The sequence below is a fragment of the Lithobates pipiens genome, unplaced genomic scaffold (assembly GCF_037356315.1).
Source record: "Lithobates pipiens isolate NorthernLeopardFrog02 unplaced genomic scaffold, aLitPip1_a1.2 Scaffold_13, whole genome shotgun sequence".
Classification (NCBI taxonomy): domain Eukaryota; kingdom Metazoa; phylum Chordata; class Amphibia; order Anura; family Ranidae; genus Lithobates; species Lithobates pipiens.
Window position 1 is genome coordinate 254,464,656 of NW_027507718.1, and position 20,512 is coordinate 254,485,167.

Below are 20,512 nucleotides of genomic sequence, written 5' to 3' on the forward strand. Positions count from 1 at the left end.
CTGATGAGACCAAGATAAACTTATTTGGTTTGGATGGTGTCAAGCGTGTGTGGCGGTAAACAGGGGAGGCATACAAAGACAACTGTGTCTTGCCGACAGTCAAGCATGGTGGTGGGAGTGTCATGGTCTGGGGCTGCATAAGTGCTGCTGTCACTAGGGAGCTACAGTTCATTGAGGGAAACATCAATGCCAACAAGTACTGTGACATACTTAAGCAGAGCATGATCCCCTATCTTCAGAGACTGGGCCACAGGGCAGTATTCCAACATGATAACGATCCCCAAACACACCTCCAAGATGACCACTGCCTTGCTAAAGAAGCTGAGGGTAAAGGTGATGGACTGACCAAGCATGTCTCCAGACATAAACCCTATTGAGCATCTGTGTGACATCCTCAAACGAAAGGTAGAGGAGCGCAAGGTCTCTAACATCCACCAGCTCTGTTATGTCGTCATGGAGGAGTGGAAGAGGACTCCAGTGGCAACCTGTGAAGCACTGGGGAGCTCCTTGCCCAAGGGGGTTGAGGCAGTGCTGGAAAATAATGGTGGCCACACAAAATATCAACACTTTGGGCCCAATTTGGACATTTTCACTTAGGGGTGTACTCACCTTTGTCGCCAGCGGTTTAGACATTAATGGCTGTGTTGAGTTATTTTGAGGGAACAGCAAATTTACACTGTTATACAAGCTGTACACTCACTACTTTACATTGTTACAAAGTGTCATTTCTTCAGTGTTGTCACATGAAAAGATATAATAAAATATTTACAGAAATGTGAGGGGTGTACTCACTTTTGTGAAATACTGTATATATATACATATATGGGGCAGACTTGATGATGGACCACTTAGTCTTTTTATGCCATCACTCTTATATGTGTATACATGAATGCTAGAAAATACTAAGTGGCTTAAAAGGGATTCCAATGATATGGACCTCTGTATACCACTGTGTCAGCTGAGTAAATGCATTGAGCTGTAATAGAGGCTCATCCTTGATACTCCAGAAATGTGTCTAGATTATTGATGATAATCGCAAATTTGGTACACCAATTTCTAGTAGCAATTGGACATTCCAGAGAAATGTCACAAAGTTAGGAGTCAAAAACTGATATCTTTTCCTTACAGGGTAATATTATGTAAATAAAAATGAAGCTTGCATTATGCACTGGATTTGCAGTGCTTACCCTCTGTATCTTCAGCTATTTTTTATCTTATAGCTTAGATTTTTCTAGTAGTAAATTCTGTTTGCAGGTGGTGGTTGTTGTGACAGCTTTTCATACAAAGGCCAATAATGTTCCACTTTCTCTTCTGTCATTATTTCCTTTTCCAGTCATCTTTCATGCCTTCCATGTAGCTATAATCACAGGGGCGAAGGGTCCAGGGGATTTCACAGTAACAGGAAGTTAAACTTCCTCAATCCCGTAAATGACAAGTTACAACCTGTTTCCTTTTTATCCTGAACGTTAACTGGCATGCAAATTTCAAGCAGGGTGAGAAAGCGAACTAGAGCAATGAGAACAAACATACAAGCAGAACCAGAGGCAAAGTAGGAACTCTAACTGTCTAATCCACAAGATGAAATTATTATTGCTCTTGGGTATTTTTCTGCATATTGATGAATGCAAAACAAGAGAATTCATGGATTCCATAGATGTTACTGAGGACCCATGGACAGAACCAGAGGACACCAATGTAAGGAGGTTACTTTCTGAGCTTAATCCAGAAATATCCATCCCTAAAAGCCATGACATACAATTTCAAGAAGGGATCACGACTCTACAAACTTCAACTACTACACCTGCTAGTTTACCAAAAGTCAAGAGAAAAGAATATAAAATTTTTGAAAAGACTATAAGAATGCCACTAAGAGCACCACCACCCACAGAGGCTACAAGAGAAGAAGCCACTAAGGCTATTGATGAACAGCTAGATACCACAAAGAAGACACCACCACAATCAGAGAATGTCCAATCAGGAACCAACCGCTCACCAAGGCAGAATTACAACAACAATAACAGACAGAAATCCAGCTTTGAAACAGCAAGAGGAAAGTAAGAGCAGATGTTTTTTTTTTTAATACCTAGTAAAAGATCTTCTGGTCATACAGTGGTATTTGCATTTGACATATGAGACAGGAACGTATGACTAAGTAATTCACACTGCAGCATTTCATAGTCTAAGAAATTGCTTTGCTTTATTCAAGAGCCAGCTTTATGAAATTGAAACTGCTTAAATGAAATTCCTTTGCAAAGTTTTAGATCCTTTACCATATAAACAGGGGTTGTCTATGTGATGAAAGGCTTTACTGTATATTTATATCGGACAGGAGATGTGAAAAGGAGAGAATGGCTCGCACCATTTATTTTTATTGATGCAATATGTAAAAAGCAACAGAAAAGGGCTAGTATATGTTTATGCAGCATTGATTTATTTGTATAAAGTGACTGCACTCTGGTTATTGTTGTATGATCTTATATAGCATTGACAATTTATGCAGCACTTTAATTATTGTACATTGTACATTCAAATGAATCCCTGCCACTAAGGAGTTTGCAATCTAAGAAGCCTACATCACATGCAATATAGACAAGATCCAACAAACCTGCCAACAAATCTTTTGGAATTTCAGAGTACCTGGGGGAAACCCACGCAAGCACAGGGTTAACATGCAAACCCCATAACGGTATTGTCTAGGTGGGGATATAATCCAAGGACCCCAATGTTGCCAGGCAAAAGTACTTACCACTAAGCCGGCCATAGGCAGAGCAATTTTCTTTCCTGCAAGCACAGGTTGCAGGAAAAAAAAATGCTTGATTCAACCATCAACACAGTAAGTATTTATGGGGGAATCCCTCCTGCTGAGCCATTGTGTTCTCCTGGTGGGGGGCAGGGAATCTGTCCCTGCCAGGAGAACACGGTGAGTAATCACATGTAAAATCTGACAGGCTCGATCGATCAACTTGAGTACACTCAGCCTGCCCATACATGGTTCGAATCTTATTTGGTTCCTGCTGAACTGGCCAAGATTTGAACCATCTATGGCTGGCTTAAAGAGGAAGTAAAGGCAGTTTTTAAAAAAAAAATCCAACCTGCAAGGCAAAGGCATAATGAGCTAGTATGCATAGCATACTAGCTCATTATGAATAACTTACCTGAGAACGAAGCCCCCGAAGTGGTCCTCCGTCTTTATGTTCGCCGCTGCCATGTATCTCGGAGTGACTTCCGGGTCTCGCTGCTCCGGCACTGTGATTCGCTGGAGCCACGATGACGTCACTCCCGCACATGTGCATGGGAGCCGACAGGAGCGCATATCGCCGCGATCTGCGGCCTGCCCAGTGCGCCTGCGTGCCGTAGACAGCGGTGGCTGTCTTTTTGTAAATATCTCCTAAACCGTATAGGTTTAGGAGATATTTCTTGGACCTACAGGTAAGCCTTAATCTAGGCTTACCTGTAGGTCAAAGTGGTTTGTAAGGGTTTACAACCACTTTAAGCCACTGCACTGTTCAATCATCACAACTAGAACTAATATACTGGGGGTGTTTATAACCAGAATGTGTATACGTCTTGCTATCCCTGTTTAAAATAAGAGTATGCAGGGGTTCCCAATTGCAGTCATTGTGAGATTAAAGCCCAACTGTAAGTATCCTCATTATGAACATTTACCCTCACTTCCTGTCCCAATGACACCAGGACAAGAAATTAAAGGGAGCAGGTTTTTCTTAAGCCTAGCACATACTATTATTTTTTTTCTGTTGAACTAAAAGTAAAAACTGACAGCTCTGGTTGGAGCCGATGTACTAACAATCCAATGTTAGTACAGAGATCTCCCATGCTGTTCTATTGTGTTCTGACAGGGGGACACCCATCTGCCAGAGCACTCCAGCCATTGGCTGAGAGCACTGATCGGGAGCCAGTCGGCTGCATGTTTTCCAGCATGCTCATCCGACAGAAGATGGCCGAATGGCCAGCTTCTCTCAGATCAACTTCCATACACACTGGCTGAATGTCAGTCGTTTTTTACTGGACTGGCCAACATACGGCCCGTGTGTACTAGACTTAAGACAGGAAGACTAAAGTCCCATACACACTATCAGTTTTTCTGATGAGTTTTTCCTTCAGATTTACCAAAACCATGTAGTAGAAGGGCCTGCCTGGTTGCATGCAAATTGAAACTCCTAAGGTTTGACCTCATATTATATGGTTTTGGTAAATCTGAAGGAAAAACTCAGCAGAAAAATTGATAGTGTGTATGGGGCAAAACAGTAATAAAAATCCTGTAAAAAATTTTAATAATTTCCCACTGTGCTAAATAAATGTGCTTTGCTGCTGTCCCTATCAGAAAAATACTTGATTAACTCTTGCTCCAGTATAGAAAATGACCCCCAAAATGGACAAAGACAGCAATAACCACCCGAGAGAAGTTTTAAGCCTTCCCTACTAAGTACAACAATTTTTGTGTGGAGTTCAGTTTTAATACTGACCATTTTTTTTATTTTTTTTTACAATAACATTATAATATTACCATATTAGGGCATACATTAAATATTTCATCATGATAAAAGCAGACCTGTAATCAGATTTAATGTGGTAAAGCTTTGCTGTTATGGAACATAGCTGTCCTGTCCAGGTGTCCACATGTCACTTTAACTTAGTGGGAGGTAGAAGGTAGCTATCCTTCATAGGAAGTGGTCAGAATTTGTATGCTAGAAGATTAAAACCACAGATGATTTAAACATACAGCATTTTCTTCCACTGCAGAAAAGTTTGGCACCATAACAGTAATGGTCTTATTTTCCATAATAGGTATTATTTTCTAAGTTGTTTTCATCTGCTTAAAATACTTGGGAACCACATTCATAAGAAATCTGTCTTAAAGTGGTTGTAAACCTCAGACACGAATGATGAACAAAGCATATCCCTCTATAATGTGTACTTGTCTCAATTAAAGCACTAAAGCCAGCCATAGATAGAGCTACTTTCTTTCATGATTGAAGGAAAGAAGATGTCTCAATTCCCTCCTGTGAAACTATTATGTTCTCCCAGCAGGAGTGGTGGCGGGGGGGGGGGGGGGGGGGGCTGATCTGACCAGAGAACACACAGTGATTATTGCCAAGGACTATATGAAGAATCCGGCAGGATGGTTGTCCCCAAGTTGGTTGGGTCCAAGTCCCTGCTGAACTGAACAGGACTCAAACTGCTTTGGCCGGTTCAGGTGTAATTTCGGCATGCTGTTTTGTTCCTCTGCTATCAGCTATCAAACTTTCCTGACACCAAGAGAAAAGAGGTGACAGAGGGGAGGAACCTCCAGCTGATTGACAGCCTCAGCTCTGTTCCTAAGTGCTGTTTGAAGGGGGGTGTGCCTTTTTCCTCCAATCAGCCCTCAGAGCTCCCCTCACTGAGCTCCGCAGAGTATCATTTCAACAATCCGCCCCCTTTTCCCGACAGCTCAGACAAGATTTAACAGCAGTAGAAGAGAGATTACTGCAAATAAACTTGTGAAGGAGGATTTGTTTCATCTCTGTGTATCACCTGAGGTTAGTCACTTCACTGGGCATATGGAAGTGTTTACAACTACTTTAACCACATCCTGCCTGGCCTATAGCAACATGATGGCCAGGCGGTGGTTTCATTATTCTGACTGGGCATCATATGACGTCCAGCAGGATAAACCGCTCGTGCATGCCTCAGAGAGTGTGCAGCACGACGTTCGGTAGTGTAGCATGTCTCTCTGACACATCCAGGGCCGTTTTTAAGGCAGGGCAAAAGGGGCAGCTGCCCTGGGCCCTGTCATTGTTGTGGGACCCAAAGCAGCTGCCTCATACTTGCCAACTATCCTGGTTTAAATTCCCTCGTCCCTTGAGGTTTTAGTCCTGTGCTGTGTCCCGATATTTCAGTGTGAAGTGCTGCTACTAATGCTGCCCATCTCTGCCCTATTGTTATGTACAGATGACTCACCACCAGACTCTGTGTTTACATGTAATTTACCGGCATTTATATGTAAATAGCGGCGGCCAACAGCATTCATATGTATATCATGTCCCCCTGAGGTCATATCCACAGTAATCTCTAGCAACCAATCAGCAAGCAAAAATCATGTGCTGTAACCTCTAGCAACTAACCAGTGAACCGTAATGTGTGCCGTAACCTCTAGCAACCAGTCAGTAAGCGGTCATAATACACTGTAACCTCTGGTAAACAATCGTCATAGCTGTATGTCTCGGCAGGTGGAGAGCAAAACTGCATGGGGGGGGGGCCCCAAGAAAAGTTTTGCCCAGGGTCCAATCAATATTAAAGACGGCCCTGGACACATCACATCTAAAATCTTGGTAATGAGCCTACGACATAGGCTATTAAGTAGGCTCTTTACCATGTGATGAGCTGTGTCCAATCACAATCGATTACATCATAACCTTTTTCATGGCTTTAGGCATTCATTTATTAGCATTAAATAATAGAAACATAGAACTTACCTATTTTATGTGAAACTTGTGCTGTTTTCTTTCTGCACAGGTGCTCAATTCTGGGTTTAACTTGAGATAAGTGGTATACAGAGGATAGTAGGGCAGAGCAGAGGAGGCCAGGACACAATACGTGGTCGGAGGGGGGGGGGGGGGGCAGCAGGGCACATGATAAGGGGCACATCAGTGTACATCATTGCACAGGCATATCAGGGTAGGGACACATCAGGGCACAGGGTACTGGACACAACAGGGCAAAGGGTATGGGCACATCAGGGTACAGGGTATGGGGCACATCAGGGTACAGGGCACAGAAGTGTATGGGCACATCAGGGTACAGGCACATCAGGACACAGGGTATGGGGCACCACGCCTCCAAAATACAAAAAGTGGTGATTCTGCCACACCTATCTCCTCCATCCCCTCCTCTTCTTCTTCCTCTATGGCGTCTTCCTGTGCAGATTTGGCACCAACCTACTCTCCACCCTCCGACAGGGACACTTCACCCATGTGCCGTGTTTGGCTCACATCCTTAATTTGGTGGTGCAGCAGTTTTTGTGCAGGTACCCAGGCTTACAGGATATCCTGAGGCAGGCCAGGAAAGTCTGTGGGCATTTCCCCCGGTCATATAATGCCAGTGCTCGGCTGGCTGACCTTCAAAAAGAATGCAAACTGCCCAAGAACCACCTCATCTGTGACATGCCCATCGGGTGGAACTCAACATTGGCAATGCCGCAGAGGCTGCACATGCAGCAGAGGACCATCAATGAGTACCTGTGTGAGTATGGCACTAGGACAGGGTCAGGGGAGCTTGTCTTTTTTTCGCCACGCCAGTGGCTCATGATCAAGGATGTATGCAATGTCCTGTCACCATTCGAGGAGGCCACGAGGATGGTGAGCAGTGACAGTGCATGCATCAGTAATACTGTCCCTCTTGTCTACCTGTTGGAGCACACGCTGTGTAGAATAATGGACAGGGCACTAGAGGCAGAACAGAGGGAGGAAGAGGAGGACTTCCTTACCTCTCAAAGCCCCCTTTATCCAGGCATTATTCCTGCGGGCCCGCTGATCTCACAGGAAGAGGAGGAGGAGGATGAGGATTGTGTCAGCATGGAGGTGGATCCTAGCACTCAGCATCAGCAGCAGTCTTCAAGGGATCGTTTACAGTCCCCAGAAACCCATGGACTTGAACGTGGCTGGGAGGAGGTTGCTGTGGATCAGGTCGTCCTTAGTGACCCAGAGGACTCTTGATCGAATGCCTCCGGAAACCAACACTGCATGGCCTCCCTGATCCTGCAAAGCCTGCAAAAGGACCCTCGGATTCATGTGATCAAGGAGAGGGATCACTACTGGCTGGCAACCCTTCTTGATCCACGTTACAAGGGTAATGTTGCGGAACTTATCCAGCCGTTGCAGAGGGAGCAGGATGAAACATCTTCGGGAGATCTTGCAGAAAGGTTAGTGGAATGCGTTTCCAGAGCCTGGGAGGTTACAAATTCCTGGTCCTGGATAACGTATTGCTGAGGCTTCGGTCAGTCACAGAAGGAGCAAGGGAGAAGGTGGCCATCTGACTGATGTGTTCAGACAATTTTTTAGTCTGCAGCCACAAGTTGTGATCGGTTCCAGCAACCATCGCCAGTGTCTGTTGTACATGGTGCAGGAATACCTAGGGGAAAGATTAGACTTGGAGACCTTTCCAACCGAAAATCCACTGAGTTACTGGGTCTCGAGGATGGATCACTGGCCAGAGCTTGCACAGTTTGCAATTGAGCTGCTGGCTTGTCCTGCATCCATCGTTCTTTTAGAATGCACATTCAGTGCCCCTGGAGGCCTTGTAACCGATCACAGAGTGAGCCTGTACATCGACTCGGTTGATCGGCTCACCTTCATAAAAATGAATCAGTCTTGGATCACCAGCTACCAAGCACCTTATGCTGATGTAACAAAATATTTTTTTTTTATGAATGTGAGATCCCTTGAGGACTGCCTATGCTGATGCTGACTGACTATCCTGTTATGCCGAGTAACTATCCTATTCCTCCTCAATGTTCATGTTGATAGCTTCTAAGAACATTTTTGGTTCTGGGCACAAGCACCAGTGCCTAAAGCCCAATTTTTCTGCTCCTGCTTAACAGGGGCGTGTAATTACAATTTTTTTTCTGTAGTATTTCGCAGCAGGGCTCATTCCTGAACTCAACTAGAGTATCTGTGAGGAGTTGCAGTGTTGTGGCACCATCACCAATGCCTAAAGCCCAATTTTTCTGCTCCTGTTTAACAGGGGCGTGTAATTACAATTTGTGCTGCAATATTTTGCAGCAGGGCTTGTTCCTGCACTCAACTAGAGTATCTGTGAGGGTTTGCAGTGTTGTGGCACCAGCACCAGTGCCTAAAGCCCAATTTTTCTGACCCTGTTCAACAGGGGCATGTAATTATAATTCTTGATATAATATTTCACAGCAGGGCCCATTCCAGTGCCCACCAAGAGTAACTGTGAGGGCTTACAGTGTTGTAGCAACACCATCACACCACCACCTATGGCCCAATTTTTCTGACCCAATCAACAGGGGCATGTAATTACAATTTTAAATATAATATTTCACAGCAGGGCCCGTTCCAGCACCCAGCAAGAGTAACTGTGAGGGCTTACAGTGTTCTGGTACCACCAACACCTAAGGCCCAATTTTCTGCAGAGTATATAGGGCAGGCCCCTACTTACAAACGACTCCTTCTTACAAAGGAGGGAGACAACAGGAAGTGAGAGGAAACCTACCCCTAGAAAGGGTAATTCTCTCCTGTAAGATTTAATATGGGAACAAGGTGTCTCCTCCACTGATTTATCACCAATCCTTGTTTCCCTTAACAACCCCACATTTTCAAAATCCAATTGTCATTGGCACAGAAAGTGAGGTGAAATCTTCTGAACAGGGACACAGACAGCAAAACAAATGTTACAGGGGTGATAACCCTTCCCTATGTTTTCCAAAAAGCTTTAAAATAGATTTTTTGGCTGGTGCTACACTTACAAAATGTACCTGTTCCAAATTACAAACAGATTCTACATAAGAACAAACCTACAGTCCCTGTCTTGTTTATTGTTTGCACCGCCTGTATACTGCTGTTCAGAGTATATAGGGCGTTGGGGTCCAGCACCTTTTTTTTTTATTTGGGTGCGGGGTTCCTCTTAATATCCATACAAGACCTAAAGGGCCTTGTAATGGACTGTGGGGGGGGGGGGGGTATCCATGCCATTTGTCTCACTGATTTTCATCCATATTGCCGGGACCCAACATTACATTAAAGCCACTAGCAGTTTTAAATTACTTATATTCCTTTAAAAATTTCATTTTGTGCAGGGACTGTTCTAAGCACGGGAAACACGTGCCACTTTACAGGCATACTATAGACACCCCCCCAGGTATGATATTTAAAGGAATATTTCACTTTTATTTTTTCACTTTAAGCATCATTAAAATCACTGCTCCTGGAAAAACTGCTGGGGCAGGACCCGGGTCCCCAAGCCCTTTTTAGGACAATAACTTACATATTAGCCTTTAAAATTTGTACTTTTGATTTCTCACGTTCGAGTCCCATAGACTTTAATGGTGTTTGAATTTGCGCAAACTTTCATTTCATTGTTCTGGATCCGAACCGAACAGGGGGGGTGTTCGGCCGATCCCTAGTCACCAGTATGGTATTTGTATATTGAAATCATATCCCCTCTCAAGAGTCTCTTCTGCAGAGAGAATAAGTTCAGTGTTCACAGCCTTTTTTCATAACTAATATCCTCCAGACCCTTTATTAGCTTTGTTGCCCTTCTTTGTACTCGCTCTGTTTCCAGTAAATCCTTCCTGAGGACTTCTTGAATATTAAACTGCATTAACTTGTGTTTCAAAATGAGTCAGTAAACCACAGGCAGAAGATAGCAAGGCAATATTAGCCGCAACAATTGAAAAAAAGCAGATACACCCTGAAAAGATTGTGGGTGGGTTTTTCAACTCTAATGCAATTGAGGATGATCTTACAGGAACCTCGGTAAAAGGGGAAGGGATTAAAAAATCTAGTTTCTTTTTATTCATTTTTTTCACCACTAAAACTGCTTTCATAAACATAAATAAAATGATTACAGTGAAAAAATATGCTTGTTCAACAAAATAAAAATAGTTCAAGTATTACCAAGAAATGGTAGCCTGTACCAATACCCAATTTCAGCTGGTAACTCAAAAAGGTTATATAGCCAGAGCTTGGAAGTCCCCTCATTATTACCCTCTGCAGAAGTCAAGCACTCAGTTTCTCAGGTCATGTTTAATTTTTTTTTTAAAAGGCTATACAGAATGACACTATGAAAATATTCCAAATGATCTGGGAACTTTGGGTCACATCCTACCTTCCTTCTACCTTGCATGATAATTCTCTGACACTCTGAAACTAGAATACCTAGGCATTGCATTGAGATTGAAATTTTGCATAACTCTACTAACTCTGCCCAACACTGCCCCCCCCCCCCCCCCATTCTACCTTACCCATCCTCCCTCCTGAATGTCCTCTTACTCCCCTTCCCTTTGTTGAGTACAGAATTTTTTGGTAATTTATAGCTCTATATCAGTGATCTCCAAACTGCAGCCTGGGGGCTGGATGTGGCCCTTTGCTCACTTTTAGCTGGCCCTTGGGGCACTATTTAATTTACTTACACCAACAATGGGACACAATTCCTTGCAATGACAGCAACAATGGGGCCAAAGATGATAATGACTGGGCACAATTCCTCCCAGTGACACCAATGATAAGCATCATTTGTCCCAATAACACCAAGGATGGAGCACAATTCCTGCCAATGACACCAACTACAGGGCCCAATGATAGGACACAATTCTTACCAATGACATCAAAGATGGGGCATTGTTAACTCCAACTAATGCTGGGACATTTTTTTTTCCCAATGGTCACAGTTTGGCCCCCAAAGTCAGAAGGACAGTAATCTGGCCCTTATTTTAAAAGTCTAATGATACTCGCACAACCTCTACCCACCCTGGGTTGGGACAAGATTTTTTGTTCTGCTGACTAGGCATTTTTCTGTTTCATATTTATCTAAATGTTGTACCTAACCTTGGCTAAGCTGTCTTCAACTTCACTCAAATTAATCTTACATGGTCTTGTACTAGATTGTTTAATTTTTTTGGGGAAAAAAATAAAAATGTATTAAAAAAATCAGAAATCATAAGATGCATTAATCTGACTTTAGAAAACTACATACAATAAGATGCTTATGGGCTGTGATACATTAGCATTGGAATTTTATAAAACCTTACTAACAGTCAAAAGGAATTTGTAGTGGGCTTTATTTTCCTTTGTTTGAACATCTCATTACTACATTTAGAAATACTTTAGAGTGGTGCCCTCTAGCTCACCTTAGATGAAACTATTTTTATGGAAAGGTACTCTCTTTTATCTTTATATCTCAGCTGCAATTGTTCAAGGCTGTGTGCTTAGACCTGTCCAGAAATAGGCACTTGGAAAAAAAATGATAAAAAACAAACAAACAGCACTCATGCCAGGAAAGTGGGGGGACACAATGGGACATCTGGGAATGAGGCAGATACAAGGCAGCTTTTGTCTATGTTGATGTGTGATCTCACATTGGAAAGGTTTTCAGTTACTATAAGCATATATATAAATCATTCAAAACTGTGAATTAGCCAGTACATTATAGAAAAACCAGTCAAGCTGTTTAGTGTACGTACAATAGAATGCAGATTTTTTTTTTTTTTTTGTTATATTGGCGATTATAGTGGTGAGCCAGTGTGAGTGAATTGATTTGCTGAATCAGAGAATTATGGGATGTCAGACTGATTTATTACTGGTAGATATACATGAATGATAATGACAGCACCAATGTATGCAGGCAGTTATGTACATCTTTATCACTTTCAGACCTTTGCAGAGAGACCACTGTTTGCACACAAAGGAGTAACAGGCTTAATGAAAGCTGCTTTTTAACTCTCCTGGACTCTTTGTTCTAGGCAGTACACAAATAATAAGCACATACACTAATAAACAGAACACTAGATAAAATAAGCTAAACTACCCTAAATGGCCCTGTAAAAAAATTGAAATAAAGCAAAAAAAAAAAAAGCTAGTTTTGTCCACATATTGACATTTGTATGGAAATGTGATCACATATATAATGCTTTCAGATCCGCACTCCACTAGAGGTGTATTGTACCATGGAATCCTGGCTGTAGCGAAGGTGATTTAAACGAAATCAACTGTACTTAGTGCCCAAATCATTAAAGCCTTTGTTACCCCAACACTTCCTATTCCTGATATGTGCCTGCTATACCATGTACTTGTATGAGAAAGTATCCTGTTCTTTTTGTATTGCTTCCTTCGTGTGAAATCCCTGGTGCTCCTGGCAGTCCCTCTGCTTTCTTATTAAAAACTGACCACACTAAGCAGAAGAACACACTGTGGTAAGTTCTTTAGCTGTACTGAGAACTCAGCCTTGTCTCCTCCAATGATCAGACTTACAAGCCCACTATAAAGGTCAACCAATATAAGAGGTGCATCTAAAAAGTTTGGTGAATATATATATATATATATATAATATATAAATTGTTAATTTTTTTAAAAAAGCGCCCCGTCCCCCCATGTTCACATACAAAAACGACCACGCATGTTGCATCCGCACGTGAGAAAACAGCTATTATCCCACACATATAAGATATGTGAGATCATGGGCAGTAGCCCTCCTGTGTAAATCGAAAGTGGTAACCTGTAAAGGCTTTTAAAGTGGTTGTATGCTCAATTTTTTAACTTTTACCTACAGGAAAGCCTATAATAAGGCTTACCTGTAGGTAAAAAAAATATCTCCTAAACCTGTACGGTTTAGGAGATATTCCCCTCGGTATGCGCCGCTGACTGCAGCGGCGCATGCGCACAAGGGGGTTCTCGCCGTGAAAATCTGGCAGCGGCCGGACTGAAATCTCCCGTTCGCATGCGCGGGAGTGACGATATCGCGGCTCTGGCCACTCACAGCGTCGGAGCAGCGATACCCGGAAGAAACGCAGAGGGAGCATGTCAGCTCCCTCGGCGTGGATCGGGCCAGATGTCGGGGCCTCGTTCTAAGGTAAGTATTTCATAATGAGCTAGTATGCGGTGCATACTAGCTCATTATGCCTTTTGCTTTGCAGGTTTAAAAAAAAAATAATAATTTGCGGGTTTACTACCGCTTTAAAGCATCCTCTATAGATAGTAAAATGTATACAGTTTGTTGCCAAACGGTGTGCGCAATTTTAGAGCATGACATGTTTGGAATCTATTTACTCGGTGTAACATCATCTTTTAAAGTTTACAAAAATAATGGGCTATGTATTCTATTTTTTTTTTTTTTTGCATAAAAATAAAAAAAAAATGTGAATTATTTTCTGAAAATCTGCATTTGAAAACCCCTTTGCGCGAATGTGCCCTTGTGACATAAAACATTGCAGAACTTACCAATGTATTCTCTAGTGCCTCTGCTTTAAAAAAACATATATAATGTTTGGGGGTTCTAAGACGTTTTCTAGCAAAAAAATATTGATTGTTACATGTAAACAAAAAGGGCCAGAAATGGCCTGGAACTAACGTGGTTAATAAAAGTGATGAAATTATTGGAGAAAGGGACTGCTTGGATGTAATACAACAGTTGGTAGTAAGATTGGTCTCTCAGAAGGTGTTTTGCTTCTTGTATATAATCATCCTTTCCATATTTGTTATGAAAATATTAGAGCAGTTTATTTTCTTTTTTTGATCTCAAGTCTTGAAACAAGTCATAAGTAGGGTCTGAACCAGGGTTAGAAGTTGCCTTTGTATTGGGCGGGATTAACCTCACTTAGGCCAGCCATTAGGGATAGACCGAACACCCCGACAACCCAGCAGAATAGACCGACAACCCAGCAGAACTCCCAAACAGGTGAAAAGTTCTAACCTGAACAGCGAACCCCATTGATGTCTATGGGAGGCGATCAGGAAAAATAAAAAGTGCCCATTTTGAAGGCTTACAGTATATGCAAGTAATTGGCCATAAAAGGGGTATGGGGGTCTGGGTACTACCCTGGGGAACATGTATCAATATAAATATATATTTTTTTAAAACAATTGTTTTTTTCAGGAGCAGTGATTTTAATGATGCTTAAAGTGCAACAATGAAAATAAAAAGTTCCATTAAACATCGTGCCTGGGGGGCACCTCTTTATGTGCTTGTAAAGTGGCGCATTTGTAGCATATACAGAACATGCTACAGCAAAACTGACATTTCTAAAAAGAAAAAATCCCATTTAAAATGACTTGTGGTTACAATTGCTGGCACCCAGCTATTAAAAAATAGAAAAAAAAGGGCATGGGTCCACCCCCAGTCCATACCAGGCCTTTTCAGTCTGGTATGGATTTTAAGGGGAATCCCACACCAAAATTAAAAAAAAATAGGCATGGATTCCCCCAGAAAAAAACACACCAGACCTGAGCACGTAACCTGGCAGGACAGGAAAAGATGCCCCCCTTCTGAACCATACTTGGCCACATGTCCTCAATATAGGGGGGGTGCTTTGGGGCAGAGGAGGGGCTCTGAGCCCCCCACCCCAAAGCACCTTGGCTCCATGTTGATGGGGACAAGGACCTCTTCCTGACAACCCTGGCCTGTGGTTGTCGAGGTCTGCAGGTGGGGGCTTATCGGAATCTGGAAGCTCAGATCCCGCCCCCCCCCCCCCCCATGTGAATGGGTATCGGGTACATCTTACCCTACCCATTTATCAAAATAGTGTCAGAAAGTAAAAAAAACAGGAGATTGGAGACTTTTTTATAATACAAAGGATTTGTCAAAAACTAAGTGTATTGCATTAATCATGATGCCCGACAGACCCAAAAAATAGAGAAGAAATAAAATGCTTCCTCCTTCTGGGAGGCCTCCCGTTGACTGCTCGCCCTGCACTTTGACAGCTCTTATATAGAGCACTGCACAATTCTGATGACACGTATATAAGAGCTGTCAAAGTGCAGGGTGAGCAGTCGGTGGGAGGCCTCCCAGAAGACGGAAGCATTTTGTTCTCTCTCTACTTTTCGGGGTCAATTGGGCATCATGATTGATGGTGGATTTACACTTTTTTTCTATTTTAATAAAGGATTTAAGGTCGCTTCCAGATTCTGATAAGCCCCCCACCCACATACCCTGACAACCACAGGCCAGAGTTTTGGCGTGGGATTTCCCTTTAAAATCCATAGCAGACCCGAAGGGCCTGGTATGGACTGGGGGAGGGGGGAATCCAAAGCCATTTTTTCTTTACGTTTTAATAGCCAGGTGCTGGCAATTGTAACCACAAGTCATTTTAAATGGGATTTTTTTTTTTTTTAGAAATGTCAGTTTTGCTGTAGCATGTTCTGTAAATTTGTTTGATTTCCCCATCAACACAGACAGTGTTGATGTGGAAATCCTTCCTGCTGGGCCATAGGGGGCAGGGACTGAGGAATCCACCCCCACCGGGAGAATACAGTGATTATTGCTAGCTGCCATAGGAGCTGCTAACGATAATTGCAAGAGAATCCGGCAGGCTGGTTGTACCCAAGTTGATCAATCAACTTGGTAAATTCAGTCTGCCTAATAATGGTCCGAATCTCGGCCTGCTGAACTGGCCGAGATTCAAATTGTGTATGGCCGGCCTTAGTAAAAATACAATTATTTTACAATCAATTATCCCCTTTCAACCCATTTAATTTCATTCTGATTTCTTTTATCACTATATATCCTTTTATCACTTTTGGCATGTCATATCTACGTCTTCTAACTCAGTGTTTCTCAACTCCAGTCCTCAAGGTGCCCCAACAGGTCATGTTTTCAGGATTTCCCTCAGGTAAAATGTCTGTGGTAATTACTAAGATAGTGAAACTGATCAAATCCCTTGAGGATTGGAGTTGAGAAACATTGTTCTAACTAACAATAATCTAACCTCTTCTAATAAAAATAATATTTTTAACAATTAGGCCGCGTACACACGGGCGGACTGTATGGCCTACTTAGTCCGTCGAAACACATTTCAGTGGACAGTCCGCTCGTGTGTGGGCTTCAGCGGACTTTTTCAGCGTGCAGTCTGGCGTACTAAGTATTTTGGATTTTTCGAAATTCTGTCCGTCATACTTTGGTTTCAGCGGACAATCCGCTCGTCAGTAGGCTAGTTCGACGGACTAAGAATGGCGCATGCTCAGAAAGGATTTACACGGCGGAAGGTTGCATTGCTGTGTATTGGACTTCCTATTTCTAGTCCCGTCGTACGTGCTGTACACGTCATCGCGCAAGCTTTCGACGGACTGTTTGTGCATCCGTGTGTGGTCAAGTCCGTTCATTCGAAAGTATGACGGACTGTCCGTCGGATTGTATGACGGACTAAGTAGCCCATACAGTCCGCTCGTGTGTACGCGGCCTAAGGATCAGTTCACACTGCCCACACACTGTAATAAAATCTATACTGTCACTCCACCACTTCACCTTTTTATTCCCACCAACCTTTCTTTACATCTTATATTTTATAGTCACATTTTCAAAATGATAAATAGATCAAAGTGCTTTTATACCATTGCTATTATGATTCTCAATATTTTTATACTCTTATGCAGCGTACACGCGATCGGAATTCCGTCTTAAAAACCATCATAGCTTTTTACGCCGGAATTCCGCTCAAACTTGGCTTGCATGCATACAGTCACACAAAAGTTCTCTGAACTTTCGACCGCCAAGAATGCGGTGACGTACAACACTACGACGAGCCGAGAAAATGAATTTCAATGCTTCTGAGCATGCGTTGAATTGCTTCCGAGCATGCGTAGGAATTTTGCGCTTCGGAATTGCTACAGACAATTGGGATTTCCGATGAAAATTTTTTTTGTTGGAAAAATTGAGAACCTGCTCTCAAATTTTTGCTGGTGGGAATTTGGCAGCAAAATTCAGATGGAGAATACATACAATCGCATTTTCTGATGAAAAGCTCTCATCAGTCTTTTGCTGGCCGAATTTTTGATCGTGTGTACGCGGCATTATATATGACTGTTAGTTTTAGGTTATAGACACATATTATATTATTTTTGTTATATGGGATATACTGTATATTATAAACAGAACCCCCCCCCCTTTAATATTTCTAATGTAGCATCATGTGTGTCCATGCATTACACACACACATATATATATATATATATATATATATATATATATATATATATATATATATATACCTGAGGAAATGTAGTTGAACCTTTGTACTCTAGGCAGAAATAACAGTTCATATCCTCTCTACAGGTATGTGGTAAAATGCTATGCATCAGATAGGGCATAGCAGGAAAGGTGAAAGTGACGCTGAAGGTACTAATGCCAGAAGGTCATAACAGTCATCCAATGTGCATCTCCGGAAATAGGTCATCAATAGCAACCCGCCTCACATTTTTGTGTTTATTTGTCTTGGCGAGTTTACTTTTCTATATTGAAAGACTGAGTGTACTATGGAGGGTTGCTTTCACTCATCAGCTTCTGCATGCACATTGTTTTCAACAAAATACCTTCCTTTTCATAAAATTTCGGTAAAGAAAAAAAAAAAGTGACATGTGAAACTTAATAAGGACATTTTGTTCACTCAAAGCCTATACTAGGAAAATCCACAAACACACAATGGGGTTGATTTTCTAAAGGCAAATTCACTTTGCACTACAAGTGCAGTCGCTGTAGATCTGGGGGGAAGATCTAAAATGAGGGGAAGCTCTGCTGATCTTATTATCCAATCATGTGCAAGCTAAAATTCTGTTTTTTATTTTCCTTGCATGTTCCCCTCTGATCTACAGCAACTGCACTTCCATGTGGACTTTCAGTGCAAAGTGGATTTGCCTTTAGTAATTAAACCCCATTCAGTGCAAATTGGACTAATTTTCCTTGGCTCATCTTGCAAGCCAACATTGAAAATTCCCTGCATCACAGCAGTAAGAGCACAGAAATTTATATACTGTACATTTAGGCCGCTATGAAATACACATACTGTATGTAATAGTTTCACCTGTCAAAGTTAATAGTTCAGTGAAGCAAATTGATATGATTTGCATGACTGCACCATGGAGCATAGGCAAGCAGGTGACACACTTAAAGTGGTATTAAGCCCAAAACCAAAAATGTAAAATATTGCTGCTTTCTCTGTTTTCACCTGGTGATTTGGCCACTAGGGATGGCCGAACGGTTCACCCGGCGGTCGTTTCGCGGCGAATTTCGGCTGTTCGCAGTCCACTCGATCGGCGGACTATTGGCGCCGTTCGCCCGGTGGACTTCCGTGTTTACTATGTAAAAGAACTTTGACCTATGATGACACATCCATCATGGGGTACAGGATAGCCAGTTGAGACATTACAGCACATGGACACTTGGACATTCCCCCTAACTTATAAATACACCTGATCCGGCGGCCATTTTACATTCTTTCTTCTGTCACTATAGGGAGAGGTTGCTGTGTGGAGCAGGGAGAGATTGCAGTGACCCAAATCGCTAGCTATTTGGTACACAAAAGTTCTTTTCAGAACTGGTATAGGTGTTAGGTGTAGTTCAGGATATAGGTTTGCTGTGCTACTGATTGTTGCAGCAGCCTGAGTGTCTTTTGTCAGTTTAGAGAAAGGGACAGGACGGTGTGTGCTGCAGGGACAGTCAGTTTAGTCATTAGCTGTTACTATCAGGTCCACAAAAGTGCTATTCCAGTTATTGTTCCAGTAGCCTCTGTTTTGTCAGTTTATATAGGGACAGGCAGGAAGCTGTGTGTGAGGCAGTGAGGGTCAGTTTAATCAGTAGCTGTTACTATATTAGGTCCACAAAGGTTCTTTTCAGGACTGGTATCAGTGGTATGGTAATAGGCTTGTACACGTATAATATTCTTTCTTCCAAACATAGAAAGAATATTATACTTGACTGCTGCCCTTCTGCTGCAGTCTGCTAATCAGTCACACACAACCTACTTGTTCCACAAAGGTCCTTATAAGGACTGGTAATAACCTGGTGTAGGGTGCTATAGTACATAGGGTTGAGTGAGGTACAGTCTGCTATTCTATAAGGACTGGTATAGGTCCACAATACATAGGGTTGAAGTGCGCTACTGCTGACCGCTGCCCTATACTGCAGCAGTCCTTTATCAGTATAGGGACTGACGTACAGTCTGCTAATCAGTCACACACAACCTACTTGTTCCACAAAGGTCCTTATAAGGATTGGTAACCTGGTGTAGGGTGCTATAGTACATAGGGTTGAGTGAGGTACAGTCTGCTATTCTTTAAGGACTGGTATAGGTCCACAATACATAGGGTTGAGGTGCACTACTGCTGAATGCTGCCCTATACTGCAGCAGTCCTTCATCGGTATAGGGACTGACGTACAGTCTGCTAATCAGTCACACACAACCTACTTGTTCCACAAAGGTCCTTATAAGGACTGGTAATAACCTGGTGTAGGGTGCTATAGTACATATGGTTGAGTGAGGTACAGTCTGCTATTCTATAAGGACTGGTATAGGTCCACAATACATAGGGTTGAGGTGCACTACTGCTGACCGCTGCCCTATACTGCAGCAGTCCTTCATCGGTATAGGGACCGAGAGTTTTGTCACAGGGTCATTTAAAAAATGACAGGCAGAGGAAGAGGCAGGCCCTTCCGCAGGGGTGGTAGGGGTAGGGCAGGAGCAACAGTCTTGAGCCAAAGTGGGAAGTTGCAGAAGGTGCGTTCAATTACTTTAAAGGAGGCACCAGACTTGGTTGAGTGGCTCACTCAGCCTTACTCTTCTGCACCCTCCTCATCCTCTCGATCTGCACCCTCTTCTTCACTCTCTGCTATGTGCACCCCCAAAGACACTACCACCAACAACACCACCACCACCACCACCACATACCTTCTGCTTGAGTCACAGGAATTATTTTCCGATCCATATCAAGACATTTCTGATGCGCAGCCACTCTTGGTATTGGATCAGGAAGAGGAGGTAGCAACAACCGCTACCCAGCAGTCTGGCGACAGT

At 42.6% G+C, this 20,512-nt stretch overlaps 1 protein-coding gene across 2 annotated transcripts in view; it reads left to right on the forward strand.

Moving 5' to 3' along the window:
• Window positions 1-1,460: 1,460 nt before the first annotated feature.
• MMRN1 (multimerin 1) overlaps window positions 1,461-20,512 on the forward strand; it is a 184,983-nt gene continuing 165,931 nt past the window's right edge. For both annotated transcript variants that reach the window (XM_077476554.1, XM_077476555.1), the window contains exon 1: window positions 1,461-2,054. In XM_077476554.1, the coding sequence (XP_077332680.1) occupies window positions 1,579-2,054 (476 nt within the window). In that variant the 5' untranslated portion in view covers window positions 1,461-1,578. The remainder of the gene's footprint in view (window positions 2,055-20,512) is intronic.